General features: G+C 55.2%; 1 protein-coding gene across 1 annotated transcript in view; it reads right to left on the bottom strand.

The window, feature by feature from the left end:
- The window catches only part of ZFAT (zinc finger and AT-hook domain containing), a 101,384-nt gene that overhangs the window by 26,683 nt on the left and 56,644 nt on the right, over positions 1 to 18,057 (bottom strand). The window contains exons 9-11 of the mRNA XM_075549227.1: positions 15,679 to 15,828; positions 14,627 to 14,800; positions 4,445 to 4,533 (exon numbers count right to left, since the gene is read on the bottom strand). Of these exons, the coding sequence (XP_075405342.1) occupies positions 4,445 to 4,533; positions 14,627 to 14,800; positions 15,679 to 15,828 (413 nt within the window). The remainder of the gene's footprint in view (positions 1 to 4,444; positions 4,534 to 14,626; positions 14,801 to 15,678; positions 15,829 to 18,057) is intronic.

Below are 18,057 nucleotides of genomic sequence, written 5' to 3'. Positions count from 1 at the left end.
CAAGGTGGCCAGTGCCCACCCCCAGACAGGGGGCCGGTACGGGCATGGGCAGGGTCGGCAGGCTTCAGAGGGGACGAGACCATCACACGAGCAGTTTCCATGGGGCACACATCGTGAGAAGTGCTGACTGCTTTCAGGCTACAATGTTTTGTTTGTTTTGCAGACTTGCACTTTGAAAGCCCCAATTCTTGACTCATTTCCCAGAAGTCGGGGGGCACTGGGAGTACTTGCAGCCTCTGCCTTAATGACTGAGCGCGGCCATAGCAGAATCACCCACCAATCCCTTTCCTCAGCAGGCGGGCTGAGGGCCTTCTTCTCTGAAGTCGGATTCGGGGCACCGGCTCTGGGGGAAGGTTCTGGGCTCTCCAACCCCCATCTCTGCTCCCGTCATATGTCAGAGGCGACGGGCTCAGCACAGGTCACAGCTAACACTGCCTCACTGGCACCGTGGAGGGGGACCGCTCCCGTGGGATGGCAGCCCCAGTACAGCGGGGCCTGCAGACCTACCACAGACACTTGCCGGGCGCAACCTAGTCCGCCACAGGAGCTCCCGCTGGCACCAGGGCTGGGGGTGGGGGGGCACAAAAGCGAGGGGGGTGCTAGGACAGGCAGCCTGGGGAAGGCTCAGGTCCAACTGGGCAGGCAGTGCCAGGCAGTCTGTTACGAGCTCATTGGGAAGACAGCTCTGGGAAAGCACTCAGTGCAGACGGACCAGCCGACCAGGGTCAGTGGTCAGATATATAAATAACAATGTTCCGAGTCAGCAGCAGCTTCGGGTGAGAAGATGCCGTGAGCACCAGGCCGTGCTGGGCCCTGGGACAGCGCACAGCAGACTGGCACAAAAGTCGATGCCACGGAGTCAATTCCAGGTAACAGCAACCCATCACTGGCCTGCCAGGGCTGTGCATACATCTTGACAGGAGCAGAGAGCCTCCACTTTCCTTCACAGACAGGCTGGTGGATTTGAACTGCTGACCTGGGGGTTAAGCAGGATCACGGTGGAGTTCCTGATGTGCAGAGCTTGACGTCGGTGATGAGAAGCCGGCTCCATCTGCCTCACACGGGCTGGGGTCTCAAATGCCTTAGACTACCAGATGCAACAGCCTCTCCCCCAGCCCCGAGCTCCAACCTCACCTGCCGAACAGGTGTGGGCTCCTGGTTTCATGTGTGCGCACGTGTGCTTCCAGGCTCTCAAGCTAGCAGACATGAAAACCAAACCTTCACAGCCACGGAGTCGATCCTGACTCACAGCAGCCGACCCGACCCCACCCTCACGATGGCTGCTGTGATTGAGCCCATTGCTGCAGCCACGTGTCCGTCCATCTTGCCGGGCATGCTCCTCTTTGTCACTGCCCCTCCACTTTATGGAGGAGACATGCTTCGCCGGGACCAGTCTCCCTGCGGACCTGTCTGCAGTCCCTGAGACACAGTCTCGCCATCCTGACTCCAGGGAGCACTCTGGCCGTACTTCTTCCAGACAGACTTGCTTGTTTTTCCGGTCGTCCCCGGCCCTCTGCCAGTACAACTCAAATGTGAGGTCCCTCTGCCAGCTTCGCGTGTGCACAGGCGGCCACAGTTCCCGTCAGGGCACCTTTGTCCCCAGGGTGCCGTGTCTGCTCTTGAACCCTTTCGAGACGTCTTATGCCAAGGATTTTCCCCGAGATATGTCATCTGAGTTGCCGATTGCTGCCGCCGTAAGCGTGGATGAAGTAAAACAAAATCCTGCATCAGTCATTCCTCCACACGTCACCATGCCCTCTAGATTCAGCCACCTCACCACCTGGCGGCCGGAGCATCTGCACTCCCCTGTAGCACAGGACCAGCTGCTTTCTGCCCCGCTGCGGAGGGCGCCGGCCAACGCCGGAAGGTCTGCTCCTCTGATGGGGAAAGTGGGCTCTGGGGCAGCTTTATTTGCTATCCATCTACTGTCATGAGGGCGACAGGCTTAGCCCTCGGTGATCTGCTCTGTTCACACCTTTCCCCGGGTTTCAGCTGTGATGTGGCAGCAGTTTATCGTGAACATCACTGTTCGTAAAGTAAGGCAAACATGATACCCCATGAAAAGGAGAGCCATCCCAACTCCTCAATCAGTTATTTCTCCTTTCTTTGTGAAAAAAAGAGAAAATATATATGGAGGTCCCATCTCAGTTTTCAGTGTCCAACATAGTCCACAGAAAGAAAGTGTGTGTGTGGCACGAATCAAGCCACCTGCATCCTGGGGATGCAGCGAGGACGGCCTGTACCAGGGCTTCAATACTGAGCACCCGGCTCGTTAAGGCTGTGGTGGCAGTGACAGCCCAAACCCATGCACAGCGTCCCCAAACAGATTAAACCTCCACTGGACTCTTCCTGATCACCAACCAAGGATGCAGGTTACTGTGGCCTCACTCAGAGTATGTCGGAAAGTAGATTACTTCCCCCTCCCCCAGCCAGCCCAGGGAGGGGCAGTCTCTCTCCTTGGGGCTTCCCTGGGAATGCCCTGGATGGAGGTCACTGTACTGGGGGTTGTACAGTCACGCATCATTCCCTGTAAGCCTCGCCGTGACGGCCTTCACCGGAGGCTCAGGACCCACCTCGAAAGGTCGTCTATGTAACACATAGGACTCGACCCAGGCAGGGTCCTGTTCCCACGTGCGTAGTCCCACCTGTAACTCGGCTGTACTGATCTGCCACCAATCACGAATACGAAACAGGGTCCTTGGTCCCATGCCTGATTTAACTAGCTTCCCAACACAAATCCTCGGATGGTCTTTGACCTCATGCTAAGTTTAACATTGGTAAAGCAGGACACCAGCGGGACACCATTGATAAAACTCATATCCTGGTGAAATAGCCACATGGCAGCCGAAAACTATATACCCTAGATTATCGTGCATTCTTTCCAAAAATTGGGACATTTTTAAAACACCGCAGGATGTGGGAAAAACTGTTAAAAATCGGGACTGTCCCGCCAAAAGTGGGACATCTGGTCACCTTATTGGCCTCCCTCGTCTCAATGATGTGTCTGTCTTTGATCTTGTAAGACTTACTAAACATGCTCTTTATATTATACTTGAGATCTGGGCCTCTTTTGCACACTAAAAGACACCCAAATCAGCAACAAGAGTAGTCCTGTAGAAGCTTCCTTGTGTGGGGTTCTGATGCCCGCCTGACTGGTCTTTCCTCTGTCTGTCTCCCCAGCATCTCCCATCCCGACCTCAGTGCTTCTCATGACAAGAAGGAAAACACACACAAGTGGACTTTCCAGATCCGGCTGTTGTGCCCAGTTTCGTGGGCTGTAGAGCTCTCAGGGTGACCTCGGTACTGTCAATTGCCGCCGCCCTGGTGTCTCCCAGGAAGGCTGGCAGCTCAGATCCAGCTGAGGGGCCTTGGAAGAAAGGCCTGGCGAGTTCCATCAAGAAAGCCAGCCCTGACCCCCAACACCCACAGGGTCATCTGCAGTCTGTACCAGAGTGGCGGCCCCTGGCAGTCAGGCAGCCGGGCTCAGTCCATCACTGCCTCTCCACGGGGCTAGTGCTGACCCGCTGCTCAGCTGAGGACAGCCTGGCTGAATATGAGCCCAGGCCTCTCAAAGCAGGCGTGGGTGGTGCACAGGCAGCTGGCAAGCAGTGCCCCCACAGTCCATGAGTGTCCCCTCCACTGGGGAGGGAAACTTAACTTAAAAATACAGCCCATGCTTACTCATACGCAAGGAAACAGTCATGAGTGGTTGGCTCTGTCTGCCACGGAGAGCAGTGCTGCCATCGAGTGGAGAGGCGGACCTGCAGTGACCCGGTTCTTTCACATTGCCTGACATCACGGTACCAGGGCTGACAGACTGGTCCACAGGGACCGAAGGCTGAGCAGCTGACTGGGGAGCAGGCCTATCTGTGCTCCAAGAGCCCCAGCCCTACAAGGCTGTGTCCTACCCTGCCAAGCACCTTCTCCTGCAGGGGTCTCCCTGCGGTGGGTCAGCGGCACCCCAGGAGTACATGGTCACTGCACCTGCAAGAAGCCAAGAGCACCCCTTGGGGGTAGGGTGAGGAGGGTACCCAGCATGCCCCGGCCCACCATAGAGTGTGTAGAAACATGCCCGTTGGGAGTCCCTCAGGGCAGCAAAGATGGGGAAGAGCCAGCTACCCAGTGATGGAGGGGGGTGCTCACTACCAATGCGTGGAGGAGTTTATAGTTCACTTGCACAGACTAAGAAAAGCCGATGAAATGGTGATGATGGGACAGAGGGTGGGCACAAGGGCACCAAGACTCCCTCAACGTCCAGCCGGGAGGTCAAACTGTCTCACTCTGGACTTCACAGTGGCAGCAAGCCATCTGGCCGCCCTCAGGAGTGAGGAGAACAACCCCGTGCCAGCAGAAAAGCCTGCAAGGGGAGGGCCAGCAGGCACCACCACCACCCCCCGCAGAGTGCCCGCCCCGCTCAGGCACGGCCGACCACAACCACCCGTACCTTGAAGGAGGCATGCTGTTCCATGTGCCGCAGCAGCTGGGGCTTCTGGGCCGCCGTGTAGTCACACACGGTGCACTTGAACTGCTTCCCTGCGAAGAAGGGGGCGCACGACACAGTGAGCACAGCCGCTGGCAGGCCTGGACTGGGTGCTGGGGGCGGGCATCCCGAGGGCGCGCACACACACACACACACACACTGCCACTCGGGCACACAGACATCGCCCCTGGGAGTCTGGCTGACACAGACACACGTAGCCTGTTCGGTTCCTACAGAGCCCACCTGGGCAGAGACAAGGGCTAAGCGCCCACTGACAAAAAATACCCAAAGTACCAGGGACTGCCAAAGAAGAAGCGTGTCTTGGAAGGAGTGCAGGCAGACTGCTCCTTAGAAGCGAGAATGGTGAGCCACAGAAGCGGATTCAGGCGCACCTGCACGGCACTGGCTCACTAACAGGACAAAGCCAACCCATTCCCAGATGGGATCGCTCACTTCCCCACCTTCTCAGGCCTTTGGAATGGGGGTCCGGATTGAAGACACTTTTGTGGAGAGAACACAGCTCAATCCAGAAAAACCTCAAGAGACAGAGACACCAATAGGAAGTCAAGGAGACGACGAGGAGCCAGGGGCCCCGTTAACTCCCAGCAAGCCTCCCCATGGGGGCCGCTGAGTGCAGCGCCATTCCTGGCCCGAGGGCCCCAGACGGGACACGAGGCAGAGCCCCTGCTACAGGAACTACACCACCCTGCACAGAACAGGCAAGTAAGCAAAGCAGACACTTGTGTGTCAAATATGACACCACACAGACAGGGGGCTTGGTGGCAAGTCAGCCTAGGTGGGTGGGCTGTGGCTGGAAGAGACGGGTCTCTGGAGAAGGTCTCACTGCAGGAGGAAGTGGTGCTTCCAGGAATATGGAAGGGTGATCGGGGCTCCTCCGTGGGGGCCAGGAGGAGGAGTTCACTGTGGGCAAAGGTCGGAGCAGAATGAAGGCCCCGTGTCTCCCGACGGGCCCCTAGCCCCCTTCTCAGACTTGACCCCTGCTTCAGCAACCTCCACGAGTGTCTGTCGACTGAACCCTGGAATTCTGGCAGACAGAGCCGCTGAAGGGATTGGGAAACTTGGGGAGATTCACGACGCAGACCCCTGAGTCCCAAGAAAGATGAAAGCTATTCACTCAGGGAGAGGGAAGATGGGAGGAAAAAGAGAGAAAACGCTTCAATGCAGGGTCACGAACCAACATTAGAAATGCTCTGTGCGTTGGAAAGGAAAACAAAAGGATGAATATAAGGAAGAAAAGGGGAGTGGGGTCATGGGGCGCTAACCCACCCAAGGGGAGGGTATTGTTTATATCTCCACAGGGAAAGAGAGATCAGACTTCAACCCAATGCCGCAAGGTGTGAATGCAATATCCCGGCGTGGAGGAGGGAACCAGTAGAGAGGTCTGGGAGGCTGGCCCCAGCACCAAAAATTAAGTGGATTCCTGCCCCTCCCCCCAAAAGAATTTGTTTCAAAGGACGACATTGATTCTGCAGCTCCGGGAGATGGACATATCTGATCAGAGCACACGGGAGCAGATGCAGGGGCAGGAGGAGAGAGTAGAGCACAGCCTGGCCCACCAGGCCGTGAGGATGATGTTCCTGAGTAGAGCAGCCAGTCCACAGAGAGAACAACATGGCTGGCCCCACTATGAGAAACGATGCCAATCAGTGGCTAAGGGCGATACAGGGGACTGCACCGGAGACACAGTGTGGGAATTGCACCTGACCTGATCCCACCACACCGAGGCAAAGCACTGGGGGAGTGCAGCGGAACAGCAAGGGAATGGAGTGGCAAGGTCCCCAGGGAATGCTGAAAGTGGACTTTGGGGCCAGGGCGTGGTGCCCCAACAGACTGGACTGGAAAACACTCCTAAGGGCCAACAAATGATCCTTGAATGAACTACAAGCTTTTCTTTTGTGAAGTGTTTTGTTTTGTTCTTTGTCAGTGGTTTGTTTTTGTTGTTTTGTTGTCTGGTTGTATACTGTTGCTTTGTTTTCCTCTGTCTTGTTTTCGTGCATGTTAGTGTCTCCACAGGTCTGTCTGAATAGGACAGGCTGGATGAACTATCTGGAGGAAAAACAACGGGACCAACAGTTCCGGGGGGACTTTGGATGGGGGGGTAAGGAAGTGGTGTTAACAAACACAGGGACAAGGGAACAACATGGGACCCAGAATGGTAGTGAGGGGGAGTGGCAGGCCTGGTGGGGAATGATCAAGGGTAAGATTGCATAGAGAAGAGGTATAGCTGTAGCCCAGGTGGTGACGGAGCATGGTAGTGGGGCAGGAGGAAAGTCAAGGGAGATGGGAGTCAAGGGGCATTTATGGAGGTCTAGACAAAGACATGTACGTGCAAACATATATATGAGGATGGGGAAATAGATCTAAGTTTCTACATTTATAGGTTTAGTATTAAGGTGGCAGAAGGACCTTGGGTCTCTACTCAAGCACTCCCTCAATACATGAATACTTTCTTTTATTAAATTGGCACTCTATGATGCTCATTCTCCCGACACAACTGCTGAAGCCAAAGCGGGTAAACAAGTAAATGTGGTGAAGAAAGCTGATGGTACCTGGCTATCAAGAGATAGTGACTGGGGTCTTAAAGGCTTGAAGATAAACAAGCAGCCATCTAGCTCAGAAGCAACAAAGCCCACATGGAAGAACACACCAGCCTGTGTGATCAAGAGGTCCCGAAGGGATCAGTTATCTGGCATCAAAGAACAAAAAATCATATCATTGGCTGTACACCTCCATGATAGGATCGCTGAAGACAAATGGGTGCATAAGCAAATGTGGCGAAGAAAGCTGATGGTGCCCGGCTATCAAAAGAGATAGTGTCTGGGGTCTTAAAGGCTTGAAGGTGAACAAGTGGCCATCTAGCTCAGAAGCAAAAAAGCCCACATGGAAGAAGCACACCAGCCAGTGCGATCACGAGGTGCCAAAGGGACCAGGTAAAAGGCATCATGCAAAAAAAAAAAAAGATATATATATATGTGTATGTGTGTGTATATACATACACATATATATATATATATATACCATATTGAATGAAGGGGGATGAGCAGAGTGGAGACCCAAGGCTCAAGTGTCGGCCAATGGAGATCCCCTCATAGAGGGGTTTAGGAGAGGAGATGGGTCAGTCAGGGTGCGAGGTAGTACCGATGAAGAACACAGCTTTCCCCCAGATCCTGGATGCTTCCTCCCCTCAACTACCATGATCCGAATTCTACCTTGCAGGACTGGATAGGGCAGAGGTTTTACACTGGTGCATATGGGGGCTGGAGGCACAGGGAATCCAGGGTGGATGATACCTTCAGGACCAATGGTATGAGGGGCGATGCTGGGAGAGTGGAGGGTGAGTGGGTTGGAAAGGGGGAACTGATTACAAGGATCCACAAGTGACCTCCTCCCTGGGAGATGGACGGCAGAGAAGGTGGGGAAGGGAGACTCTGGATAGGGCAAGATACAACAAAATAACAATGTATAAATTACCAAGGGCACATGAGGGAGGGGGGAGCGGGGAGGGAGGGGAAAAAAAAAGAGGACCTGCTGCAAAGGGCTTAAGTGGAGAGCAAATGCTTAGAGAATGATTTGGGACAGGGAATGTATGGATGTGCTTTATACAATTGATGTATATATATGTATGGAATGTGATAAGAGTTGTATGAGCCCCTAATAAAATGTAAAAAAAAAAAAAGAAAATGATTAGGGCAAAGAATGCACAGATGTGCTTTATACAATTGATGTATGTATATGTATGGATTGTGATAGGAATTTTATGAGCCCCTAATAAAATGTTTAAAAAAGAAATGCTCTGTGCGCACCTTCGAGTTTAATCCTCTAAATTCCTGTCCCATTTTGTGAGTTGTCAAATAAATAAAACTCATCGTGACACACTTAGGCTTTACACCATGAAGGCAGCCTCTGAGCACGTCTGGCAAACCCCGGCTTCGCCCTGGCATGCTGATGAGAGGAAGTGCAGTAGGCACAGGGACACGTTCTGGTGCAGCTTTTGAAAACACCGTTGGAAGCACAATGCGTGCAGCAGAGCTTCCGGTCTGAAGAGCTTGGTTTGAGGAAGGCTGGGTTCTCTAGCCTGGGCGACCTGGTGGCACAGCAGTTACCCGTTGGGCTGCAAGCCACAAGGTCAGTATTTCTAATCCACCAGCCGCTCCTCTGGCAAAGGATGAGGCTTTCTACCCCCATAAGCAGTGCACGGCCTGAGAAACGCACAGGGGCAGCTCTTCTCCGTCCTGTCGGGTCACTGTGCGTCAGAACTGAGTCCGTGGCACTGAGTGATTCCCAGCAGAGGCCCTAGCCCCACTTTGGGTCTAGACATGAGTTGTTTGTGCTCCTTCCCCAGTGCTAGCTGACCAGGCCAGCAGCAGCATGGCAGTGCTTAAGCCCAGAGCAAGCCCAGGCAGGCCCAGTGTTCACTCAGGAAGGAGTGGCTCAAAGTAGATTATGCAGAAAGATGCTCACACAAACAACTAGGGAACTCAGTCTCTATGACACACCGAGACCAGAAGAACTAGATGGTGCCCGGCCACCACCACCAATTGCTCTGAAAGGGATCCCGTAGAAAGGTTCTGAGTAGAATGGGAAAAAACTATAGAATGGAACTCAAAGTCCTTAAAGGATCAGGCCTACTGATCAGACTCAGACTGGTGGGACCCCGAGACTGTATACAGCGTTTTGGCACCGTTCAGGTCTGGAGCTGAGCTCTTCCCCACGTTGGGATCATCAGCCATTTACCAAGGACCGAGGTTAGGCAGGTGGAGGGTGGCAACAGGAAGCACTGGGAAGGAGAGGATAAAGGGCAGGACCTTGAGGGATTTCGTGGATGAGTGGAAGCAAACATGCATAAACTGCCGATCATAAGCCTAATCATCTGCTCTATCAACCTGCACCTATTCACAGAACAAAGAACTAGAGAACTTGCCCGTCACTCCCCCAAAGTGGCCAATCAGAAGCCCTTCCTCAAATTTAAACTGAAGGTTGAGTCCTGGCATTATGACTCAGGGTAACAGGATCACCAGTCAGTCCCCAAGTAGCCAGGTAACCAAAACCCCAGCACCAAATACTATAACCTTTTCTAAGCCTCAGTCATTACTTATACTAACCCTGATTCTGGAGAGGGAGGATGTGCACTGCGGAGGGAGCGTGTGCACTGCGGAGGGAACGTGTGCACTGGGGAGGGAGCGTGTGCACTGCGGAGGGAGCGTGTGCACTGCGGAGGGAGCATGTGCACTGCGGAGGGAGCGTGTGCACTGGGGAGGGAGCGTGTGCACTGCGGAGGGAGCGTGTGCACTGCGGAGGGAACGTGTGCACTGGGGAGGGAGCGTGTGCACTGCGGAGGGAGCGTGTGCACTGGGGAGGGAGCGTGTGCACTGCGGAGGGAGCTTGTGCACTGCAGAGGGAGTGTGTGCACTGGGGAGGGAGCGTGTGCACTGCGGAGGGAGCGTGTGCACTGCGGAGGGAGCGTGTGCACTGGGGAGGGAGCGTGTGCACTGCGGAGGGAGCGTGTGCACTGCAGAGGGAGTGTGTGCACTGGGAAGGGAGCTGGAGAGGGAGTGCGTGTGCTAGCACATCTACAGTGATCCATGTGCTGATAAACTAGCACAGAAATAGCTGCAGCAATAAAAGCACAGTTCGACATCTCCTCGCCTTGAGGACCGAACTCCAAGCCAATGCAGGCACAAGCACGGACCCTCTATAATCAGTGCATCCATCTGACACTGAAAGGAAGGCAGCAGTGTGAGGTGTGGCAAGAAAGAGGGTGGAGGAGCTTAGAGAGAAGGACCGATAAAGCCAGGGTATAGGTGGTCAAAGGCACAGACCTGGCCCAGGCCTGGGGCGAGCCCTCTCTTTCCAGTCCCCAGTTGTCTGAGGTTACAGCTCCCTGTGCTGTATAAGGCCAGAATGTGTTTGGGTTTGGCGTGGTGGGACAGTGCAGGAGTTAAGAGTTGGGCTGCTCGCCCGTCGCCCAGTGAGCGAGGTTTTCTGGCCCCATGAAGAGCTACCGCCTCGGGAGCCCACTGGGGCAGTTCTGCCCTGTCCTGTCAGGTGGTTATGAGTTGGCTGGCATCAACTCAATGGCAGTGAGTTTGGTGTTGGCTTGGTGACTAGGTGGTAACCCAAAGTTTGATGGTCCGAACCCACCAGCAACTCTGTGGGAACGGGAGATGGCAGCCCCAATGGATCAGGTCTGCTCTGTCCCTCAGGGGCTGCCGCAGCAGCACCCATCGCTACCCGAAGCGCCCTGGTGAAGCCTGTAACTAAAAGCTGGCTCTTCCAAAGTGCCACCTTCCTTCCCACACGTGAGTTGGGAAGACACATGTCTCCTTGACACGAGAGATGGGCGACTGCGAATTAGCCAAGTGGACGGCTGGGCATGGGGATCGGGCAGAGAGGAGGTGGCCCTTTCCAGCTGTCACAAGGCCCCAGGCCTGCACATGGAAGCAGTCGAGCAGCTGGACGGGGAGGAAGGGGGAACCTTTTCTTCTTCTTTTCTCGCCTCAGGCCTATAAGAAGCAGGATGGTCATCTGATCAAGGAGGCCCTGGGCCCGGGCCCCTTCCTTCCAGAAAGACACTCAGGAGCAGGCAAGTAAAGGTCTCTGGACAGGCAGCCTACGGCACGCCAGGGTGAGAGTCAGTCCCGCCCCACAGTCCTCCCACAGTCCCGCCACATACCCTGTGCAGGGAGGCCCGGGGCTGAACAACAAAGAGCATCCCACTGCGACTAAGAATCCCTGTGTGATGACAGAATTACACAGCAGGGGTCATCTCACCTGCACCACAGCACAGGAGGGCAGGCTCATGCGTGAACCTGTGGGCCACACACCTGGGCTCTTCTCCAGTCCCAGGGAGCTGAGTGCTCAAGCACGCTTAGACTGGCCTTGCTCTGGGACCGCAGACCTCCTGGCCATCGGGTGTACTACACTCATAGCGGCCAGCGCACAGAGGAGCGCGGCCTCTCTGAGTCTCCAAGTCGGCTCCGTCTAGCTCCCTCAGCGCAGCAGCTGGTCCAAACCGCCAACGTTGGGGCCAGCAGCGCACTGGGGAATCCACCCAACCACCAGGGCCTCCGTGTCGTGCTCGCTGTTCTGCGACTAGGACTGCCCTCCGTGGCTCCTCTGCCCCGTCTGACCCTATCTGCCAAGAGTGGTCGTTCACGAAGGCCTCCCTCGGTCCTCGGGACAGGAGGGTTCCGCTTCTGATGTAGCATAAGCAAAGGAGCTTTGCTGTATTCTGTGTACTCTGTGTTGAACTCCTAGTCCTTGTGGGTTACACCCGGGGCTGCTAACCACAAGGTCAGCAGTTCAAAATCACCAGCCACTCTGAGGGAGAAAGAGGAGGCTCTGGACTCACGTAAAGACACAGTCTCGGAAACGCACAGAGCAGGTCTGCTGGGTCGCTCTGGGTCAGGATAGAGTTTGGTTTGGTTTCACGGCAGAGGAACGGCTCAGAAAAAGGAGGACTCTGGTTGTACAACCCCAAGGCCGTCCTCAGAGTCACTGAACCGGCCAAGCCAAAGCTGGGGGACTGGGCTTTGGCTCTGTGATTATCAACAACAAAAAGATTGAAGGGGGGAAATGTAGACAGATGAGGCGCGACCAGAAAAAGAGACTGAAAAAGAAAAGCTAACAGATCAGAGGACGCGCGACCTTGAATTCTCCCAGGATCCACTGCTCTTCCTCTTTCCTGTAGCAGCCTGAGGTGGTCTGCCAAAAACTGTTCACTAGTCACGTGACCCAGACAGCCACAAAATCATGCAAATCAAGGCCAAAGCTTCAGCTTTAAGAAGGCCCAGGAAGCTGCCCAGGTCATCAAGGTTCTGCACATCCGGAAAGGCGCCAAGCATGTGAACGATGTCACTTTGCAGAAGCAGCGTGTGCCCTTCCGACATTACAATGGTGGCGTTGGTAGGTGTGCCCAGACCAAACAGGCCCGTTGGACCCCAAGTTGGTGGCCCCAAAAGAGTGCCGAATGTTTGCTGCGCATGCTTGCAAACGCAGTCATGCTGATCTGAGGGGCTTAGATGAGGATTCCCTGCACATTGAGCCTGCCCTGGTGAACAAAGCCCCAGTGTGCTGCTGCACTCTGAGAGCTCATGGCCATCGGTCCGTACACGAGCTCCCCTGCCACGCTGCGATGACCTTGACCGAAGAGGAGCAACCTGTTCCTAAAGCGGAGGAGGAGGGTGCACGGAGGAAGAAGATCTCCCAGGAGAAGCTCAAGAGGTAATTAAGTTTAAAATAAAAGACGTCAGAGGGTGAGGGGAGGTTGGGGGGTGGAATATAACCCTTTGACCCTCAGACCCATTTAGCAAAGGGGAGGGATAAACACCCCCATTTAACGGAGGAGGAGGCCAAGGCTCCAAGCGGGACTTGCAGTCAGGTACCCTCCAAGGAGGTGGCAGAGAAGAATCAGAGCAGACCCCCCGGGGAGACCCTGGTCTACACATTGGCTCCTTCTGGATCCACCGCCTGAATTATCCTTGATACAGCAAGCACAATTAAAGCCAGACCGTGGCAGGCAGGCTTCTAAATTAAGGCTTAATTGCATTGTTCAAGGGTGACAGCCTCACCCAGGCGGCCGAGCGATCAGTGGGAGCAATTTCTCCAAGGAATTGGGAGCTCCCAACAGAGGCTGTCGGTGACAGCACCACAGAGCTCGGAGGCAGCGGGCACCTCCCCTTCTCCCACAGAGAGAAGGAAGTTCCCACAACGGGGCCCAGCAGCTCCAGAGCACCTGCTAAGTCCTGACAGTCCAGGAGGGCAGCTGGCATGGTGGGAGGGGGAGCATGAGGAGAAGGAGCTCAGTGTGTCTGTGTGTCTTTGGCTACACTTATCAGGATGCCACACAAGACAACATACTAACATACGAGAACAAAGACTATCGACGTTGTTAAAAGCAGACTCAGACCCAACACCTGGGACAGTCTGGCATGACAAAGGGACACGGTAAGGATGCCAAGTCAACGAGAACCAGAAACAAATGAGGATTCCGACCCCACAGCCCTGGTGGTCACGTGCTGCTCTGCTAACCACACAGGCGGCAGTTCAAATCTACCTGCTACTGCTTGGGTGAAAGATGAGGCTGTCTGCTCCCATCGAGATGTGTGGACTCTGAAACCCAAAGGGACCACATGACTGTCCTACAGGGTCACACATGCCGGAGTCGGCTCGGCGGCAATACATCTTTTGAGTCCTACACATCACACACCTCGGATAATTTCAGGGAGATCACGCCTCCCAAATAGGCAGAGTGTGACATTTTGGCGCAGGGGTTTCACACTGGGCTGCGCAAGGTCAGCAGTTCAAACCACCAGCCGCTCTACGGGAGATGGAGGGGCTTCCTGCTCTGTAAAGAGCCACAGTCTCAGAAACACACAGGGGCAGTCCTGCTCTGTCCTATGGGCACGCCAGGAGCCAGCATCGTCTCGATGGCAGTGAGTGAGGGGTGACAGGCTTGAGAGTTCATAAGGCAAATCGTGAATGAAGGTTACAAGAATGTTCTCCCAAGTTGAGGTTCCTTTCCACATAGAGAAAGCACAGATGAAAAAGAAAATAATTGACTAATTTAGAGGCATATCATTTGTGAAATCTATTTATATATATAGAAGGGGGGGCTTCAAAGTTGCTATAGTAACCATGTGTTGTCCTTATGATTACAGTGGAGTAAGGAAGCACGGAGAAAGGACCCACTCAGCACGTCTCTAATATCTGGGTCCCGTGTTCCCAACGGTCTTGGAGCCTGAGCCCGTTTTCCCTGCAAGTGCTGGCTCCTGACACAGCTTCGATGGTGAACCCAACGAGGTCCAGTCCAGGCTGCCACCGAGCGGGCAGCACTGCCCAGACAGAAGCAGATAGACAGAGGGGACTCTATCTGGCGAGGTGGCTGGTGGTTCGAACTGCTGACAACCTTGTGCTGCAAAGCCAAATACCTCACCACGTCACCACCAGGGAGCCTTGCTTCAGGCTCCAGGTGGAAGGTTCCAGAAGCCGAGATGGAGGCTTCACAAGGACGCCTCCCCCGAGACAGCTTCCTCTCTGCATCCCCCATGGCCAGCAGGTGGGCTGGGGTGGGGGGCGGGGTGGAGAGGGAGCCTGAGGACGGGCCCTCGGCAGGTAGGTACTCACCGTCCGCCGTGTGCAGGAGCTTGTGGCTCTTCAGTGTCCCCTTGGACTTGAACTTCTTGCCGCACATGTCACAGAGGTGGGTCTTCTCGGTGCTGTGCCGGTTCATGTGGGCCTTGAGGTTGCTCTTGCTCCGTGTCGCATACTCGCACACAGAGCACTTGAAGGGCTTCACACCTAGAGGACACGGGACAGCACATGTGTGTGCACTCGACAGCCCTGGGTGTGTGTGATAACTGAGTGTGATGGGTGTGTAATTTGCGTGCAATGTGCATGTGCTACATACAAGTGTTCAGTGACATAGCTGTAGCTTATGAAGTTTATGTGTGTGCACATGTATGACACAGGTGTGCAGTGGCATGCCTGTAGTTTATGTTGTTTGTGTGTGCACATATGCAGTACATGTATGATACAGGTGTTCGGCCACATACCTGTAGCTTGTGTGTGTGTCATGTACATGTATGATATAGGTGTTTGATGGCATACCTGTAGTTTGTGCAGTTTGTGTGTGCGCACATATGATGTACATGCCTGTCATTTGTGTGCATGTGTGTGGTACACATGTATGACACAGGTGTGAGAGTATATGATCGACATGTGCCTGTAATTCATATCAACTGCTGGCCCAGCCCCGCCTCGACATTGCCCGGGAGACGCAGAGCCTGCCAGCCTCGTGGGGCAGGCTGCCGTGGGGACTGATAGCATGAAACTGACTGGCCACCACCACACGAGGTCAGCATGCAGGTGTGCCAGGCTACCCGGGCCACCTTTACACGCACATGGCTTTTTCTAGAAGATTTACGTAATTCACGATGGTGCCAGAGAAACCGGCCCGGTAATCGGTCCTGGCTCTGGCTCCTCCTCACGACTGGCAGAGCTGAGCCCAGTGGGCGCAGGCCTGGGCTCCAGAGGTGTTTCTGCTCTGGTCCTGGCCCCGCCGTGCGACCTGTGGGGATGGCCCTAACTACGCTGTTGCCTGGTCCTGCAAGCATGTCTAGTGTCCGGTGAAGGGAGCTGTCGCCAGAGGCCGGCTCCACACTGACCCCAGCACTGACCTTCGTGTGCCCAGATGTGGCGTTGCAGGTCCGAGCCATTCTTCATGAAGTAGAAATCGCAGTAGGGGCATTTCATGGCTCTCTTCCCGATGAGCCCCTTCAGCTGCACCCTCCTGCCAAGGACCTCGGAGATGGTGCTCAAGGAGACTTCTAGGGAAGGGAGGGCAGCGGTCAGACACACAGGGACCCCAGCTCAGCTAGATGCTGTGATCCCAACTCATGGAGCCAGCAGCTCGGAGGGGCAGAGCAGGGCGGGAGCAGAGCGCGTGGGCGTGGGCGTGGGTGCGCTCTCTGAGCGGCTGGTGAATTTGAACTGCCCGGCTTGCAGTTAGCAGGTCCATGCTTAGCCCACAGCGCCTCCAGGGTCCTCCAGCTGAAGGTGACCAAGTCCAGCCAAACTCGCTGCCACGGAGGCAGTTCTGACACATAGCGAACCTACACAGGGCTTCCAAGGCTGGAAATATGTACAGGGCAGACAGCCTCATGTTTCTCCCTTGGAGTGGCTGGTGGGTTTGAACTGGTGTCTTTAAGGTTAGTAGACCAACGCCTAGCCCACAGTGCCGCCAAGAGCTCCCTTCCAGTTCAAGTCAATTCTGATTTCTAGCGGCCCAACCAGCAGGGTAGGACTGTCCCTTTGGGTTCCCAAAGCTGCAGAGCTTTACAGGAGCAGACAGCCTCGTTTTTCTCCCTCAGAGAGGCTGGTGGGTGTGCCCCACGCCCTGTGGTTAGCAGCCCAGCACAGTTCCCAGCATGTTTCCAGGCCCCTCAGATCAAGGTAGATCTCAGTGAACCTCGGTGAGCCCACAGGCCATCCCAGCATCACTCATGGTGGCGAACCCCGCAGGGGTCTGTCTCCAGGCGTCATGGGCTAGCTTTCTGTCTGAGAAGGGCGAGCAGCCTCTCACCAAGCCCCAGCTCCAGCCGCCTGTCACTGTGGGACACAAGGCTGGTGCAGCAGCCCTGAGGGGCAGTGAATGACCAGGGCGGAGCATGCCAAGCTCAGGTCTGCAGCACAGGGCTCTCGTTGGGAAAGGGGGTGCAGGGTTGGCACAGGAGACGGGTGCCGAAGGGAAAGCAAACCAGTGGGCCCTGATTCCAAGAAGCTGTTTAAAGACCCCCACCCCACCGCCTAGCCTGGGGGGCGTTTCATGTGGACAAACGCTGGGGGGTAGTAGAGAGCGGCATGCTGTTTCCCGCGACAGAAATCCTTGGTGACCATGGGTGTCCTAAAGCTTTTCTGGGGAGATTACGAGATGTCTGGGATGAACTTTTAGAATATCCCAGAAAAGAGAGAGCTAAGGTTGGGGGCAGATACCGGACATAAATTTGGAACAAATATAAATAAATGTGACAGCTAAGAAATGGGCTTGTGGTAGGGGGTGGGGGTGCAGACCTTATCTGGCGCTGTGCCAAGGTTGAGTTCAAACCCACCAGCCGCTCAGCAGGAGAAATTGGTGTCTGGTCACCCAGAGCCTGGGAGACCGGGGGCCCGTTCTACTCTATGCACTGGAAGCCACTGGGCGGCCGTGGGTTTGGTCTGGGTTGGGGTGTGTGCGTGCATGTTGGAAGTTTCCTCTAACCAAAGCTTACAACCATGACAATACAAAAGTCTCCCGTCGGTCCCTGAGCAGAGGCTGGTGGCTTGAATGAGTGAGCTGTGCTCACAGGGAGCACGAGGACATGGCACCCAGAGATTCGGGTGACCTCCCATCTGCCAAAGCCCTCGGCATCATCCCCGGTCCATGATTTACTCTGCCTCCTAGAAATGAGGCAGCTTCCAGTACCAGGAGCAGATCCCAAAGTGGGGTGGGGGAAGGGGGAGAAAGGGCGGCCTTTACGCAACCAGCCCCTGAGTAGGCTCTCAGCGTCAAGGTCTGCTGGACACATGGCTGATGGTGACAGAGCCCTGCGAGGGGGGTGCACTGGGGACTCCCCCGGAATGAGACTCCCAGGGAGAACGTTACAAGGGGACGGGGAGTCAGTGAGGAGAAGAGAGGGGAAGGCTGACCCAGGTGGCGAGGATGGAGCTGGAGCAGAGGTGGAGGCAAGGCAACCAAGGCGCCGCATGAAGCCCCCTTCTGCAAGCACACTTCATGGGCCAGATGGATGGAGATATGCCAGCCCCAGGACCCAGGAGCAGTTCAAGTTCACGTGGCGGGGGGAGGGAGGCAGGCCTCTGGGGGCTGGTATGCCTCTGAGGAGCAGGCACGGGGGTACCAACACATGGGAAGTTCCACACAGAAAGCCCAGCATGCGAGAGCATGTTTACTAGTGCCTCATCCGGCTCACGCCAGGGAGAGCCGGGAGGAAGACCCTGTCAGGCTTGAGGACAAACATGGGCATTTTGAATGGCTTCTCGGCTGTAAAATGCATAACCTT

The sequence above is a fragment of the Tenrec ecaudatus genome, chromosome 5, assembly GCF_050624435.1.
Source record: "Tenrec ecaudatus isolate mTenEca1 chromosome 5, mTenEca1.hap1, whole genome shotgun sequence".
In the NCBI taxonomy this organism is placed as follows: Eukaryota; Metazoa; Chordata; class Mammalia; order Afrosoricida; family Tenrecidae; genus Tenrec; species Tenrec ecaudatus.
This window is presented reverse-complemented; position numbering and strand designations above follow the sequence as displayed.